Genomic DNA, 16,751 nt, shown 5'->3' with positions numbered 1-16,751 from the left:
GGCGAGCCGCGCTGCACGCCGGGAGGTGGTTGCTAAGCAACAGATCGGCGGGCGCCACGGGACCGAGGCCTAGGCTAGGCCCGGAGAAAGGAAACGGGGAGAGGACGAGGGGTTTATAATTTATAGGAGAGATTTATTTGAAGAAATATTACAACATATAAAAACTACATAAAGTATCAATTCCCACTTGTACAAAGCGGCCGATTATTTTCAATACAATGCGGCGTAAAAACAGGGAGCGGGGCCCCAGCGTAGGGCCGGGACCCGGGGTCCCACAGGGCTCTGCCGGGGCCGGGGAAGGGGAAAGGAGGGGGGTCCCGGGGTGGTAGTGGAGTTCAACCATCACAGACAGCGGCGGAGGGCAGCCGGGAGACAGACACGAGCAGGGCCAGAGGGGGACAGGCCACGGCAGGTCCCCACAGGCCGGGAATTAAAAAAAAAACAAAAAACAAAAAACAAAACAAAACGAAAAAAAAACAACCCCCAAAAAACCAACCAAACAAACAAAAAAATAAAAGGGGTTTAAAATAAATCAGTGCATGTTTGGGTGTCCTGGTGCCAGAGGAGAGGCCGCGCGTCAGTCGGCGGTTTCCGTGGTCTCCATCTTCTCCGGAGCGCTGGTCTCTGGGGAAGAGAGGAGGGGGTGACGATGCCATACCCCAACCCGCGGCACCCAGCCCTAAACCAGGACACCCCCCCCGACCCCAAAGGAGGACTGAGGTCGGGTACCATCTTCCCGGATCCCTCCGCCCATGGCACACGGGTGGACGGCAGCGGCTGCCGGCACAGCACTTACCCGCCGTGTCTTCTCTTAGCTTCGCCAACACACACGACTTGATCTCCAGCCCAATGGCTTTGGCTAGAGGAGGAGGCACTGCGTTACCGACCTGCGACAGAGGGAGGGTTACGCTGGACGCCGGCTCCGCCACGTCACCGGTAAGGGGATGCCCGCCGGCAAGGGGTTTGCCGGCGACGAGCGGCCGGCACTCACCTGTCTGTGCTTGTCGAGGATGTTCCCGAAGAGGCGGTAAGTATCAGGGAAGCCCTGGGAGCGGGCACACTCCCTCACGCTCACCACTCGGTGCTGCTCCGGGTGCAGCACCCGACCCTATGGCAGCAAATAAAACCAAGGGTCGGAACCGCGGCGGCCATTGGGCAACACCTGCCCTTGCCGGCAGAGGGGACGGATCTGGCGGCACTCACCTGCTTGCCCATGGGCTCGGGGTTGGTGACGGTGGTGCTGAAGAAGCCATCCCACTCCAGGCGCCCGTAGAGCCCGGCCCAGTGGTTGTGCCGGTTGCCAGTATGGGGCAGGCACCAGGGGATGAGGGTGTTGAATTGCCGGTCCGCGGGGTCGCAAGGCTTGCCTGGGAAGATGGAGGGGGTGAGGTGGGGGGGCGGACAAGCAGCCATGGTCAGTTTTGGGGAGCCAGCACCTACCTTCGGCACAGGAGCAGACCCCCCGCAGCGCCCCGGAGCTGCTGCGGCCGTTTTTCTTCTCGTGGTGCGTGTACCGCAGCTTGCGCGTGGTCGTGCCGTCTGACAGCCGCACCTCGATGTTGGGCAGGTCACGCCAATCAGAACCGGGGGCCAAGGGGATGTGTCTCATCCGGGCTGCGACCAGGGCACTCATGTCCTGCCAACGACAAGCCCACCGTCACCGTCGGTGGGGCAGGGGACTCAAAGGGACACCAGCTACCCCAGGAGGCCCGGTCCTCTCTCTGGAGAAGGCTGGGGGAGAGGGACAGGTCCCAGAAGCTCCACCAGCCTCATCTTTGAGAAAGTTAACCAGGGAGGGCTTGGGGACGGTCCCTCTCACCCCACCTCACATCCAACCTGCCCTTGACCCCCATCTCGGTTTGGTTCTGGGGGATCCGAGTGCAGCCCGGCCCCTCATTGAGACCCTGGCATCCACACCTTGCAGATATGGTCCCTGAGGATGGGCTGATACTGGGAGCCCCGGATCTGCCGCTGGAACCAGGACTGGGGCTCGCCATTGTAGGAGATCTCCAAGGCGGAGGCACCGTTCCTGATCTCCGGCAGGTCGGACATGGTGTCCCGCACAGTGATGGTGCGGAAGGGGCCGGAATACGTCCTGGGAGGAAGGAGGGAGCCGTGAGCGGACAAAACCTCACCCCTGCCAGCCCCAGCACGCCACCGAAGGCTCACCGGGTGATATTGCTAACAAACTTCTTGTCGTCCACCACAACGCTCAGCTGACAGGCACGGGGCGCAAACACGTGCAAGGGCTCGGGGAACATGGGCAGCTTCTCGCCGGGAGCTGCGGCAAGGACGATGGCTCTCCGCCGTGTCTGGGCCACGCCATACTGGCCAGCCTGGCAAGGAAAGGACAACTCCTGAAGGGGCTGGAGCATCCCCATCCAGTCAGTGCCCCTCGAAGATCTGGGAACAGCCCCCCAAGCCACCGAGGGAAGCCAAGGAGCAACGCAGCCAACTGCTCCTTTGGAGCAGGATGGTCCATGGCAGAGCCAGCTGAGAGGAGAAGGGCTTTCGCCGCAGTTAACTCTCTCCGAGTCACCCAACACCCTACCTGTAGGACCCCGAAGGTGCACTGGTAACCCATGCGGACAAGGCAGCGCAAGGTGAGCTTCAGCACCATGGAACGCTTGAAGGACACAAAGTTCCTGACGTTCTCCAGAAGGAAAAACCGCGGTCTGTAGTAGTCGCAGTAGCTGCGAGGAGGGAGAGGGACAAGGGAGCAAGGACAGAGCAATGTTTGAGGTGGGGATCCGCACCCACGCCCCAGCACAGGTCCTCGCCACCTCCCCTGCTCACCTGAGGAAGGAGACCACCAGGGAGTTCTTGAACTTGGAGTAGGTGCGGGAGTTGAAGCGGTTCATGCCGCTGAAGCCCTGGCACGGAGGACCACCGCACAGCATCTCCACATCCCCCTTCTGCGGCAGCTTCTGCCCCAGTGAGTTGGTCTTCTCACCAGACATGACCAGCTTCAGCAGGACGTTGCAATCCTCCGTGAAGACGGTAGTGCCAGGATTGTTCAGCCGGAAAGCCTGGGCGGCCGGTTCCCACATCTCGATGGCCCAGAGCGTCTCCGACACGCCTGGGGAGACAAAGCGGAGGATCTTGAGCCTGTGCGGAGGAGCAGAGCGCTGGCTCGCACTCCCTGATCCGGCACATGCCAAACACAACCGCCAGCTTGGAGGAACTGAGCAGCCAGCGCCAATGCCCGTCTCCCCACAGGCTCTGCTTGTCACCCCACTGCTGTCCCCTCTCTGCCGCTCACCTGCCTGGTGGAAGCCTTCAGACAGCCCTCCGCAGCCAGAGAAGACATCCAGCGTCCGCAGCTTGGGGAGCTTCAGCTCGGCCGGCTCCTGCTCGCTCTGCTCGCAGGTCACCGACGACTTCCCTTTGCCTTTGCCTGCGAACAGAGCCCCGCTCACATCAAAAGGCAAAGTCATTTCCTCCTCTTACTGCTTACAAGGCAAATTCTTCTCCCCCTCCTCCGCAGCAGTTAAAACGTCAGCTTCAAGCACCTTTATGCCCCTTAATTGTTTCACCGCCACTGCCAGAATACGCCCTTGCTTTTGGAAGGCAAGCCTCTCGTCTTTTCCCTTTCCATCCAACAGCCTCTGGGCACGGGCAGAGAGTTTCTGAGGGTCAGACGGGCGCAGCAATAACTCCCAGGGAAGCTCCCCATCTTGGGAGCAGGGTACAAAAGCCCAACGCTACAGAGCAGGAGCCCCTGGCAGAGGGCTGGCAAGTGAAAGGCTTCGAGATCTCTGAAGGATCGTGTCCTGTCACCGCAAGGTTTATTTCAAAGAGACGAGGTGCCTTAAAACCACATCACTGCATCCTGCCAGAGCATCGGAGCAAGGAGGAGGGCACAGAAACATCTGGTCGGCGGCACGTCTTATCTCTGCTCGGCAGCACATAACGGCAGATGTGAACTGGTTCACCCACCCGAGACCTCTCCCCTCAAGCAGACTTACCTTTCCCTTTCCCCTTTCCCTTCCCTTTATTGCCAGAGCTCCGAGCATGGTTGGGAGGATCTTCAAAGCTCTTGGTTTTTGCATTGTAAGCCTGGGGAAGAGAAAGGGTTCAGGACACTTGAACACAAAGAGCTTTTCTAGCTCAGGAACAGCCGAGGGATTGCCAACACCCAACTGCAGCTGCAAAACCAAAGGGCAGGAGGACACAGGCGCAGCACTGGGCCCCGCAAAGGGTCCATCACCTCCCTCTCCATTGCCTCAGGGAGCTGGGGAGGCCACCAGAGGGTCCAAATTTGGCCCCTTAGTTCCACAGGGAGCAACTGCTCCAGCCAGCTCCTGGTGACACTCAGATTAAAGCTTCCTTTGTATCCGAGACTTAGTCCCCAGGAGGTCGCAATGAGCTACAAATCCTCACTCCACACAATGGCTCCTCTGGGCAAAACACACCCAGAGAGGCAGGACAGCCTGCACCGAGAGGCAGAGGTCAATGCGCCTGCTCTGCTCAGTCCCCAGGGACTTAACACACCCAGGGACACGGCCAGACCCCTCGAACCCCAGCTCCCTCACCTCCAAAAAGTAGAAGCGGTCAAGCCCACCAGCAGAGTAGTCCTGGATACTCTCCGTCAGGTCTTCCCCATACACCACTGTGCAACGGCCCTGCACGGCACGGAAGTCGACCGTCGTCTCCTCGTCGCTCCAGTACAGGAGGTTGATGTCTGCATGGTAGCTGGCTTTCATGGACTTGTGCGTGTTTTCGGGTCTGCGGAGAAAAAACACTTGGATCAGGGAAATGTTTTCGGCAAGATCCTCATCCCAGTCCAGCCTCTGGCACTCACACCACTCCATCTCCCCAGAGAGAGGGTTTGTTTCCTCCGGCTGCGCGTGTTTGCTGGCATGGGCTGGGCACAGCACCAAAGGGATGATTTGTTTCATACCAAAGGGAGTTTTTGGGGGGTTTTCTTAGAGGAGGGAGGGGGGAGTTGGCACCAAAGCTGATAAGTGAAATTAAAGGCAAAGAGATCTAGTGCAAGGAGAGCTGTTAGGCTCGAAACACATAGAGTCTGAGCGTCAGCACGTTCTTTTCCCACTGCCAAGGCTCTTCGCACACATCCCTCTGTGGTGTGGGGGAGATGACTAAGAGCCTGCAAATGTTTGGGTAAACACCCACACCCTGGGACGGCACTGGCAGTGTGGCTCAGCAGCGGGTCTGAACCCAGACCGCCGTGGCGGTAAGCCCCTTCGACGGCACCGACCAACCACGCCATGGTGCTCAAGACACCTGGCTCCGGCGTGACCTTGAGCTGATGGTGCGGAGCTTTTCCCAGCACCCGAGATCTCGGGCGAGCCCTGCAGCCCACTCAGGGGGCGGGGGGGGGGAGTGGCCTGCACCCCTGTAACGCAGACCCCAGCAGCGCTGTTCACCTGTAAAACTTGCAGATGCGCAGCTTGATGTCGGCCTCGTTCGGTTTGCCATTGCTGCGGATGTTGCAGAAGATCTCTTTGATGCGGCCCACGCGGTAAGGGTCGGGGGCATCCAGGTTGCTGCCCTTGATGTACTCGGAGTACTTGCGGTAGTGCTCTGGGTGCAGCTCCTCATCCACCGCCTCCTTTTTGGGGCGCTTGGCTGGGCTGGCGGGTTTCATGCTGGGGAGAAGGGGAGGGAAGGAGTTTAGGCTATCCCTTTCCCCCCCAAAAAACGTAGCAACACAGAGCATCCTCCTCCCACGTCGCTGCCTAGCCTGCCTGGTCTCTGTGGCGTAGGGTGGCAATGTGGGCACCAAGCCACTGCAGCAGCACCGGCACCGAACCTCCTGCTCCGCAGCACAGGCATTTTACAGCCAGACCATCACATAACCGTGCACAGCTGCAAAGCAAGGTGCCTACATGTTGCTACCCCAAAGAGGTTTGCCATTTCTCCTCCCATAATTACAGGCAGCAGGCAGGGTCTTGTTTCATCGTTCATCTACCCAGGCTCGCTCTTTTGAAGAAAAAGCGACGCACAAAAGGATTCCGATTCAGCTGCCAAGACACGGCAGCTCAGCGATCAGGATTGTCTGAGCGGAGAAAAGTTGCTCTGTTTAATCACAGGAGGTGAAATTGGAGTTAGAAGCACCTTTATTTTTAAACCAAGCTTTTGGAAATTAGAGTGAGAAGTGCTTTGTTTACAGATGGAATTCACTATCCGGAGACTACGTCCTCTGCTACCAAAAGCTTGACCAAAGAGCATCCCAAGAAGTGCTTACAGCCCCCTGCAAGCACCAACCTGAAGGAAAAGGCTTCCGGCAGGAGGTAGACGCCATCTCCCACCCTGTACTGCACTCCGTTCTTGGTGGCCATGGCGTAGAACATCTTCCCATCCCCTTCCTCCAGGGGCTCAGCCACTTTGGGTATCTCCTTGTGCCTCACCTCGTCCAGGCGTGTGCAGCTCATGCAGAACCTGTGGGAAAGGGGGATGGCAGAGTGCGGTGATGGGGACCCTGCCAAGGCCGGCTGCGGTGCTGCCGGGAGCTGAGAGGCTCCTGCTGTCCATTTTAGGCAGAGCAGATCCCGAGAGCCGCTGCCCTGCGCACGCTCACTTGTATTTGTTGTCTTCCGTGGGCTGAGTTTTCGGTGGGGACTCGAATCGAGCGTACTCCTGGTCATACCACATCTGATAAAAGTAAGTTCTCCCGTCGTCTTCCACCATCTTGATCTCCATGTCCAGCCCGCCCTGCTAGGAGAGAGGTGTTCACAGGAATCGGTGCTGCTGCCCACGCCACACCTGGTCCAGGCCAACTGGGGTTTGCAGGGCTGTCACCCACCTCCATGGACCAGTTCTCCGAGGGCGCCTTGTAGATCACTTTGACTTTGCCATGGATGTAGGAGAGCTGCATGTCCTCGCACTCGTCCACCAAGAAGAGCTCCAGGGGGTCAGAGGTGGCCCCCAGGACAGTGTCCGAGCCAGGGCAAAACCAGTGTGCGTGGAACATCTGGCCACTGCTGTCCTCCCACATGGCTGTCACCCTGAGGGGGAAGGAGCCAGGACTATGGGGCACCATAAGAAAGGGCTGAGCTGCTCTGAGCCTTGCCAGAGCTGAAGAGTCCTCAAACAGCAGCATGGCCAAGCAATTAGTGTTCTCTAATTGGGAACATCAGCTGTCCCCACACACGTCCACCCCAGCAGGAGCAGAGACTCGTCCCCTTCAGCACCATGGCACCAACCTGGCGAGGTAGAGGGGCTTGGTGGGATCATCAGGGCTGACGGAGACACAATCTCCCACCTCCAGGGTCTCCGAGTCAATGCAGACCCTCTGGTAGTAGTCCTTCTTCCCATCGCTCTGCAGAAGCGGGGAGAAAGCGGAGAGCACTGTTAAATCCCCACACCGGCAAGCGACGCAGCCACCTTCACAGCCTGAGCATCCATGCCAGCGGGAGGGGAGTGGGGTCCTGCCCAGCCTCACCTTGATGGGCTCCCCCACCCAGGAGATACGGCTCTTGTTCTGCTTCTTCTTCCTGCCCTGCAGCATCTTCTTAGGTGATGGCATCTCAGGGATGTTGTCATCTACCTCCTCGTCCTCATCAGCTTCCCGGACGGCCAGGTTAGGACACCTGGGGACACAGGGACTGTCACTGCAGCAGGGCATGGTGCAGGGACCACATCCCCTCTCTCCAGAGGCGGAGAGGACTTAGAGGAGGCATGGCTGCCCGTGGGAGACGCACCTCCTCTGCAAACAAGCCTGCTTACTCCGTCCGCTGCCCCCAAACTTCACCATGTTCTGGCAAGCTTTGCACTTCCCACACTCAGGCTGCTGGCAAACCTAGAGCAGGGAGAGGTGACAGGCTGAGCACTGGCAGACGCAGTGGAGGGACAGCGAACAAGGGGAGCTCGGTGGCCTCTGGAAATAGGTCCCCTGCCCCAAGGGAGCGACCGCAGAAGGGGCCATTCAGGCAGGATGGAGGGGATGGGAGGGGATCGGGTCACTTTGGCTCCACGCCAGACCCCCGTTACCTCGCAGACACCGCAGCGCCGGCGCTTCATGGCATTCTCCTTGTCATCTTCCTTCTCGTCCTTCTCGATCTGCTCCGAGAAGAAGGTGTCGAAGATGAGGTACACCAGCTTGGTGGTGGTAGCTTTGGTGGGACCCTTGTCCTTGTCTATTTTGGTGGGGTGCCGGATGGCCTGCCGCCTGACAGCTCGCCTGCAACCAGGGTGAGAGCGGTGAGAGGGAACTCTGTGCCTTGTTCCGCTGACAGCTACAGCCACAACAAACAGCCTGGCACCCGAGGAGGGTCCCCAGGGAACACAGCTCTCCCAGCAGCCCAGGACCACGGCAGGATCCCCTAACAGGCACTCAGGTACGTGCTGTGGCTGGCATGGGGTCCTGAAGGGATGCTACAGCAGGACAAAGAGCAAAGCCAGGCTCTAGGGACCCAAGCCAGAGCCTTTCCTCCCTTGGGGCAGCACTAGGTAGAGGGTTTTCCAAGTTTTGGGAGGATTTCTACTCCAATCTCCCAGTGCTGGTCATGCCACTGAGCCTAAATCCTCGCGTCATCCCAGCTGGAAACAAGCAGAAGGGTCTTCCTGGAAGGATCCCCTGTGCAAAGTCGATGGGGAACCAACCCAACGGGCTCCTCCTGGGATATTGCAAAGCCAAATGCCCCCCAAAGACAGCATCTACGCGGGGCTCACCTCTTCCCCAGGGTGACTCCAGCCAACTTGATCAAGTCCCTCATGCAGGGCGTGATGAGGACAGGGGGTTCGTCGCTGTCCCCGGCTTCATCGTAGCTTTCCACCTGCTCCACCACGAACTGGGCATGTCGCAGGAGCGAGTCCTCTGTGAAGCGGTTGAAGTTCAGCCCCGCGGGAGGTACAGTGGTCTGCGAGGAGGGGTTGGTTAGGGAAAGGGTGGCAGAGCAACACCCACCCCCGCACGCCGACGCCGCCCTCGGATTTTCACCTCGATTTTGTTGAGCAGATCCTCGTAGCTGACGTCGCGGTTGTTCTGCAGGAACTCAACGACGATTTTACTCATGTAGATCTTCTCTTGCATGAGGGCGAAGATGGGAGCGTACTCCTCGCTGGGCTCCATCAGGATGTAATCCGCAAAGGCTGCAGCAGAGAGATCACGGCGGGCGATTAAATACCAGGGAATTTAGCGGTATTTAAGGATGAGCTAGGACTGCGGCAAGCAGGTCCTGGGGAGGGGGAAGACCAGCCCGTCCACGCTGCTACAGCACCAAGACCTAAGCGTGCGGGGAAACTCTACCACGAGCCAGGACCCACGGTCACTCAGCTATCACCACCAAAGCGAGGGGGGAGTGGGGACTTGAGGTGGGGCACACTATCCACGCACTAGCCTTTTATTTTTGCTGTTACCTAATTAGAAAGCAAAGACAATCCAGGGTTTTTTTCTGTCACTACAAACTCCATTTGCTGATGCACAGGAGAGTTAAGTCCTCCTCTGATATCACCAGGATATTGGAAGGGTTCCTTGCAGAAACGGTGAATGGAAAAAGCTTTTAAACCCCCAAATATCAGCTTCTTCCCCCAATTCGGCTAGAGAGTGAAAAAGCCAGCTGTGACACAGAGCCAAGGGCTGGCCAGGACTGGGCGTTCCTCCAAGACCTTTCTCAACACAAACCTGTCCAAAAAGCCCAGAGTGTAGAGTAAGAAAGGAACAGAGCCCTGCGACAGGGGACAAGAGGTCAAGAGCAAAGAGAAAACTCCCTCCAAGAGCGACCCTGACCCACTCCTGCATTGCATCGGTGGCTTCCCACGGAGGAGGCACCAGAGGACGGATTCCTGCCTGGGAAGGGCTGCCAGGGAGATACCCCCCTCCAGCCACCTTGCTCATCCCAGCGCCGATAGCCTCATGCAGGGTGCTTCTGGCAGCTGCAAGCTCAGCAGGAGGTTTTACATGCATTTAGTGCAAGCCTGGGTGCTGCTGAGCTAAATAAACCCAGACCCAAGCTTCGGCATGGTCGTCCACCTTGCCACGTGCTTGTTGGTGCAAGTTCCTGGCAGCAGCAAAGTCCACGAACCCTGATAAAGCTCCTTCACCAGCCAGACAGGCAGCAGAGACTTAAATCCCAAGCCAGGCGTGCTCCCCAAATCCAACCTCCCCCGTCCTCGCTCACCCACCTGTGGTGAAGCCGATCAAAGCCTTCTCCCCTCCATCGAACCCTGTGATCCACCAGGCGTTTATGGGTCCCAACTTCTTGGCTCTCACCCCACCTGAAAGCGAGAAAACACAAATTTCAGTCCTCAGTGCCCAAAAAACCCAAGCAGCTGCAGATGACAAATTGCCACCCAGATCCGACTTCATTTTGCACACGGTGTTGAGCTGAAATTTAAGGTGACAAACCAACATCCCCACAGCCCTCGAGGCTCCTCCAGATCAAACTCACCATCCAAACAAGGGTTATCGTCGTAGATGGGCTTCACAGCACCGCTGAAATACAGCTCGATGTTCCTCTCGATCAGGCCGGTGTCAAAGGGGCACAAGTGACCTCGCTTGTCATAGACGCTGGCAAGGGACAGAGGTTGTAGGTTGATGTGTTGTCCCATGGGGTTTGCAAATTCAGCAGGTTTTTATAGCCTGCTTTCCCCACATCTCACCTAAAAGAGGTGACTTTGTGCTGCGGCAGGTCCTCGTAGCTCTCAAAACCATCTTCGTTAGCGTCAAAGAGGGACAAACGCTCATCCGTCAGCATTTCTGGCTCCTCCAGCTGAACGAGGGAGAGACGAGGACGTTTAATGAGCATTCCCATTAGCACGACAGCTCTCCCCAGACCCAGAGAAGGAGCATTAAATCCCTTACGGCATCATCAGGATCTCCTTGGAAGAATTTGAGGTCGGGATCATCGAGGTACTGTCTGCAGTCGACGCACTTGGGAGGAGTGGTCTGCAAAACAGGGAAGACGGTGTCAGCTTTTCTCTGCCCCCCATGAGCTTCAGCCTATGATCAGGCTCAAAGCTCCTTCTACAAATGGTCATGTTCGTTAGCGCAACCCTCGTTTTTAAAGCACCCAGGCAGCAAAACAGTGGCTGCTGCCCTTGCTCCAAAAGCAGCCCAAGCTCATAAAGGCTGTGTTGCTCCCCACCTTGCTGGGGGGGTTGATTTTTGGAAGCTGCATAGGCTGGAAATGGCTTTATCTTTCCCTTAGGGAAGTCCAGCCGCTCTTTGGAAGAGTTAAAACAATAATAAAGAAAAAAACAAAACGAAAATGCTGAGATAGAAGAACAGGAACTTACTTTAGCAGGTGTTGTAGTTTTAACCTGAGTAATTTCATCTTTTATCTCCAACCTGGGTGTAAAAAAATACAAAGGGATGAAGACACAGAGAAGCGTAATGTCGACATCCTCCCCACACTAACGAGGCCACGGCAGAGGGAAATGGGCACTGACAGGCACCAGCCCAAAGCAGGGAACACTCTCCTTCCTCCTTACCCTTCTTTGGTTTCAATTTTAATCCTTTTCTCGTCTTGTTCCTTGAGGGAGAAACGAAGGAGTGTAAGGGGAGGCTGGAGAGCACGACGCCCTCCAGGACAACACATGCTCAACCCCAGCACGGTGGCTGCCCGGCAAAGCAACTGGCAAAGACCTTGGCTGCCAATGGTGCCGGCACACACCTTCTCCTCCAGCTCCTCTTCCTCCTTCTCCACGTTCATCGCCTCCTGCTTCACTTCCCCGTTCACCTCTTCCGATTTCCGTTTGTTGGACCTGATGTTTTTTAAACGCAACGGATCAATCTGGCGCTCCGACGCCATGAGGATTTGGAGGGGAATGAGGGGCTCTCCTGGCACCAGCAGGAGCGGGGCTCCCCGGGGGAGCACCCGGCAGGTCCCCAAGGCCAGTCTTATTGGGAATCACAAGTTTCGGGATTGAACCTGTCAGCCCCGGATGGCAGAGAGAGGAAGAAGAGGGTGAAGGCTCCTGGGGGACATGGTAAAGGAGGTGCAGGTCCCAGCCCTGCCACTGTACTGACCCTTTGGAGAACATGCTCAGGATGGTCGGCTGCCGGCCGGAGCTCCGAGTGACCCGGGAACTAGCGGGAGACTCTGTTAGGAAGATGACGAAGGATTGCGTTAACGATGGGGACCCGCTGCCCTTCCCCTCCTGCAACAGCCCACGGGGCTGGAACCACCGTGGGTGACAGCATCCCTCTCCCCGCACCCCATCATCCCGGAGCAAGGCAAGGAGAGCCCAAGACCTTTCCTGGGGGGATCTCTGCTCACAATCCCTCCAGGAATCATCACATTCCCGCTTAGTATTTAACGGTAATGAATTATTTACTTTAAGCACGTTGGAAAAGAAGACAGAAAACCAAGTTGCGCCCGCTGTCGCCATTACTTTTGCTCTCCCCGTTGGATCGGCTCCTCCTGGCCTTGCGTGCCCGCGGCGTGGGGACCAATGAAGAGGAGGAAGAAGAGGCGGCTGCTTCCTCCATCTCCATCGCGCTGTCTTCTTCCCCATCGGGTCCTGCTCGCTCCGAGTCCTCGTCGCTCCCGTAGGCGCCGTTTTTGGAGCACCCGTTCGATGCCTGCAGCAGCGGTGCCACGTCCCCATTCTCCGCCGAGAGCTCTTGGTGCAGCAGGGCTTTCACCTTGGCCAGGTACCTCTCCTGGGAGGGAAGAGCGTCAGTTAAACCGCCTGGCTCCGGTGAGCCATGCCCCTAAGGAGCCGGCACAACCCAACCCGCCAGCTCACCGAAACCCAGGGTCTCACCTCTGACAGCTCCTCGCAGCGGAGTTTGGCTTCCAGCTCGCTCAACTGGTTCTGGACATCGGCTTGGAGGAAGCCGTGGATGAGGCTCAGCTTCTCCTTGACGCACTCCTGCGGGGACGGAGGGGACGGCATGGGGTGGGCGGCGGTGACGCTCCCCTCGGGGCTCGGCAGAGCGGCATCTCCGTAGGCGGTTGGGCTGAGCCGAACCGCCGGTCACTCCGAATCCGGGCGCCGCTCACCCAGCTCACCAGGACCCTCCTGATATGAGGTGACGGCAGTTTCCATATGACAACAGACAGCGCCAACACCAGGACTACGACCTCATCAGGTCCAGGGAACTGGGCCAGCAAGGGAGACACGGGGGTCTCACTCGGCCAGCCTGCCACACCGTCCCCCCCGACCCTCCCCCGTGGGGCTCCAGAAACCCCCCATCCTGGCAACGTCACGACAGCACAGAAACAAGAGGCTCAGGAGCACCGATGAATCGCAGTCCCCTACTCAGCACCAGAGTCACTTCCCCGCTGAGCATCCAGGAGCCAGCTCCGGAGCCCCGCCGACTCCCACCGCTGTAAGCCGGAGCATCCCAAGCCTGATGGTAGCACCCGATGCGGGACCGGCAGTGACAGCGCAGGATGGCGGGCACCCAAATTGGAGCCGAGGGCAGGTGGAAGTGGGGCTCCTGGTGATCCAGGGACACTCACCTTCTCGCTCAGGCTGTCTTCATCCCTCTCCAAGTCCTGCAGCCTGCAAGAGAAGAGCGTTGGGGGTCAGACCACGCTCCGCCGACAGGCGACAAGGTTATGGGAGGGGACACTGATGGGCAGCGGCAACCGGGACAGACCCCAAAATCGCCTCTACAGCTCTAAAAACGGCACCCGGCAAAGGAGCGGCACCGGCTGCAACCGCAAAGCGGGGCCAAACTCCCTTGGAGCAAGAGGGATGCTCGGCTCCCAGGTGGGGAATAAAGGGGAGCCGGCAAAGGGATGCCGGTGCCCAAGGGACCCCCTGAGGTAGCAGCGGGCGCTCGTTGCCCACCCGTGTCCTACCCTGGCATGGAAATGGCAAAAAACCACGGGGGAGAAGCCACGTGTCGTCTTCCCACGGCGCTGGCGGCACAAAGCGGCGAACGGAGGGTGGGGGGAAGCGGCTGGCGCTGCCCCTGCGCAGCGGGGACAGCCCCCAGCCCCGCAGCGAGGAGATGGCGAGGCGGAAACCCCGTCCCCGCTGGGGGCTCGGCACGACCCCAACACCCCCCCCGCCCAGTTCACCACGGCTCTCCCGCCAAAAATGGGGAGCCTGTCTGCCGAACCAGGGCCACGCAGCCGCCCCCAGGAAAGCTTCCGTTTGCCAGGACACGGGACAGGACCTCTCCGGTGCCACCGGCATGTCCGGCACCGGCTCCGTTCGCTCCCATCTCACCTCCGGCCACCCGCTTTTTTGGCTTCCTGCCCCCACGCTACCGCCAATTCCTTCGAGCCAGGGCCAGCGGGGAGGGCGAGGGGTCCCCACCGCCACCCCCCCCAAAAACCAGGAGGGCGATAAATCCCGTCCCGTCATCAGCACCTGGGTTTGAAGACGGCCATGCAGCCGGAGCTCCGGCAAAGACCAACGGCGGACGGGGAAAGGTCGGGGCGCGCCAAGGCTGTGCCGCGCGGCCGCCGCACCGGAAGAGGGGTAGCCGAACCGGAGAACGGCTCGGCGGCAGCCGGCGAGCGCGAGCCCCCCCCTTCCCGCCGGCCAGGGGATGCCGGGAGGCGAGCGGAAGGGACAATAGCCGGCGGGGAATACGGCGCAGGAAACGCCAACCCCTCCATGTGCCCTCCCTGCTGCCGGTGGCGGGGCGAGAGCCGGCGGGGGGGGGACGCGGGGATGGTGCCGGATCCCTCCGGAGCGAGGAGTGGGATTGGCTTGAAACCCCCCCACGCTGAGGGAAGGAAAGGTCCCCCCGCTGCACTCCGCTTCCGCTCCCCCAGGAAGGGATTTCTGTGCCCCCCACCCCGGAGAAAGGTGGGGGGCCACCCAGCGTGTCCCCCCCCCCGGCCGGGTGCACCTTCGCTCCCTGTCCCGAGCGGCAACACGGGGACAAAGCCGTGCGGGGGCAAGGCTGGGCGTCCCCACTGCCACGTGGGGCCCGGCTGTGGGGCAGGAGCACCCTGATGGCCCTCCCTGGTGAAACCCCCCCCCACAGCTGGGTGTCAGGGCTGTCCTGTGGAGCAAAGGGGGCTGCGGGGGGGGTGGTGGGACCCCGGTGCGGTGCATGGCTGAGCTGTGGTGGGGCTTGGTGGGTGCTGGGGGGGTCGGGGGGACCACGGAGCACAGTGCTGGGGGGTGGTGGGAGCATGGGGGGGGTGTCAGGGTGGCGCTGGGGGGGTCCATGCGACGCACGGAGGACCAGTGCACTGTACTGGGGGTGTCAGGGCAGTGCTGGGGGGTCAGCACGCTGCCGGGGGGGTCAGCACACTGCCTGGGGGGTCCATGACACTGCACACAGGGGTCGGTGCAATGTTGGCGGGTCAGCACAAGGCATGGGGAAGGGAGGCGCTGTGCAGCGGAGGGCTGGGGGGGTCAGTGCACTGCACGGGGGGGGGGTGGGGGGGGCGTCAGCGCAGTGCCGAGGGTCAGCGCAGCGCACAGGGGCGTCAGGGCTGTGCGGTGGGTTGCAGCACACAGCTGGGCATCGACGCGGCGGGGGGGGGCGTGCAGCGCAACGCAGGGCTCCCCACACCGCAGGGGGTGTAAAACTGGGGGCGGGGGGGGGGGGTCGGGGCAATCCTGCGGTGTGCTGGGGGCTGTCAGGGCAGCACCAGGCTCCCCACTCTGCAGGGGGGGAGTCAGGGCAGTGCAATATTGGGGGGTGCCAGTGCAATGCAATGCTGGGGGGGGTATCAGGGCAGTCCCGGGGGGGTGTCAGTGCAGTGTAGTGCTGGGGGGGTCCAGGGCAATGCAGTGCAGTGCCGGGGGGGGGGGGGGGGAGTGTCAGCGCAGTCCTGGGGGTGTCAGGGCAGCGCAGTGTAATGCAGTGCAATGTTGGGGGGCTGTCAGTTCAGTGCTGAGGTGGGGGGGGATCAATGCAGGGCAATACAGTGCAATGCTGGGGGGTGTCAAGGTGGTCCGGGGGGGGGGGGGCAGATCAGGGCACGGCAGCACCAGGTAACTGTCAGGGCAATGCTGGGGGGCTCAGGGCAGTCCCGGGGGGGTGTCAGGGTGGTCCCGGAGGGGGGGCGTCAGATCAGGGCACTGCAGTGCCGCATAACTGTCACAGGGCAACACCGGGGGCGTCAGGGCAGTCCTGGGGGGGGTCAGGGTGGTCCCGGGTGGGGGGGGCGGTTGTCAAGGTGGTCCCGGAGGGGCGGTGTCAGATCAGGGCACTGCAGCGCCAGGTAACTGTCAGGGCAATACCGGGGGGTCAGGGCAGTCCCGGGGGGGGGTGTCCCGGCGGGGGTGTGGGTGTCAGATCAGGGCCCCGCGGTGCCGGGGGGCTGTCAGGGCAGCACCGGGGGAGGTCAGGGCAACACCGGGGGGGGCTGTCACGGCGGACCGGGGGGGGGTGGGGTGGTGGTGGTGTCAGATCAGGGCCCCGCAATGCCGGGGGGCTGTCAGGGCAACACCGGGGGGCTGTCAGCGCCGCGCCGGGGGGGGGGATTACGGTGCGGTGCCGGGGGTCAGGGCTGGGCACCGGCGGAGCGGGGGGGGATGGCGGGGGGGGGGGTTGCGTGGGTGGCTGCCGGGGCCGGGGACTCACCGTCGGCGCAGCTCGGCGGGCAGCGGGGCCGGGGGCAGCGGGGCGGCCCGGGCCGGCATCGGGGCGGCGGCGGCGGCGGGAGCGGCGGGACCGGGCGGCGGATTCGCGCGGAAACCAACGGCGGGGGCGGGGCGGCGCCGGGCGAGACCATGACGGCGGCGGGGAGGGGGGGGGGAAGGGGAGGGCGGGAGAGACCATTCCGCGTGGTTGAAGGAGGGGGGGGAGGAGGAGGAGGAGGAAGGCGGGGGACAGACCATTCCGGAGGGACGGGGGGGTGGGGGGGGGAAGAGGGGGTCGGGCAGAGCGGGGGGGGGACGGGGGACACACCAGGACC

General features: G+C 60.8%; 1 protein-coding gene across 5 annotated transcripts; it reads right to left on the bottom strand.

Annotated features, from left to right (window-relative positions):
• Window positions 1–112: 112 nt before the first annotated feature.
• Window positions 113–16,689, bottom strand: DNMT1 (DNA methyltransferase 1). 5 transcript variants are annotated; one of them, XM_075025167.1, is made up of 35 exons: window positions 16,418–16,689; window positions 13,377–13,419; window positions 12,915–13,013; window positions 12,676–12,783; window positions 12,301–12,571; window positions 11,936–12,008; window positions 11,580–11,670; window positions 11,398–11,438; window positions 11,203–11,254; window positions 10,769–10,852; window positions 10,567–10,676; window positions 10,356–10,474; window positions 10,090–10,182; window positions 8,906–9,057; window positions 8,638–8,825; window positions 7,957–8,146; window positions 7,668–7,765; window positions 7,409–7,556; window positions 7,170–7,285; window positions 6,770–6,971; window positions 6,545–6,681; window positions 6,232–6,405; window positions 5,391–5,612; window positions 4,536–4,728; window positions 3,969–4,059; window positions 3,263–3,397; window positions 2,797–3,079; window positions 2,552–2,693; window positions 2,170–2,336; window positions 1,918–2,095; window positions 1,441–1,636; window positions 1,204–1,367; window positions 992–1,108; window positions 797–887; window positions 113–624 (listed from the first exon to the last, which is right to left on the bottom strand). In XM_075025167.1, exons 1-35 carry the CDS (start codon window positions 16,672–16,674, stop codon window positions 578–580), a joined length of 4,872 nt encoding a protein of 1,623 aa, XP_074881268.1. In that variant the 5' UTR covers window positions 16,675–16,689; the 3' UTR covers window positions 113–577. The 5 variants fall into 5 exon arrangements, with proteins under 5 accessions (XP_074881268.1, XP_074881270.1, XP_074881271.1 ...); XM_075025169.1 differs by having other exon boundaries at window positions 6,545–6,678; XM_075025170.1 differs by having other exon boundaries at window positions 12,924–13,013.
• Between the last annotated feature and the right edge of the window lie 62 nt (window positions 16,690–16,751).

Source organism: Buteo buteo, chromosome 4 (assembly GCF_964188355.1).
Source record: "Buteo buteo chromosome 4, bButBut1.hap1.1, whole genome shotgun sequence".
Taxonomy (NCBI): domain Eukaryota; kingdom Metazoa; phylum Chordata; class Aves; order Accipitriformes; family Accipitridae; genus Buteo; species Buteo buteo.
The sequence above is the reverse complement of the archived record's forward strand: the minus strand, read 5'-3'. Positions and strand labels throughout refer to the sequence as shown.

What these genes read in the sequence shown, in the direction of transcription:
- DNMT1 (XM_075025167.1), bottom strand. Translation starts at nt 16,674, where the DNA reads ATGGTCTGTCCCCCGCCTTCCTCCTCCTCCTCCTCCCCCCCCTCCTTC. An exon ending in CGATAACCCTTGTTTGGATG is followed by an intron (nt 10,183 to 10,355) that starts GTGAGTTTGATC and finishes TCTCGCTTTCAG; the next exon opens with GTGGGGTGAGAGCCAAGAAG. An exon ending in ACCGCTTCTACTTTTTGGAG is followed by an intron (nt 4,060 to 4,535) that starts GTGAGGGAGCTG and finishes TCTCTTCCCCAG; the next exon opens with GCTTACAATGCAAAAACCAA.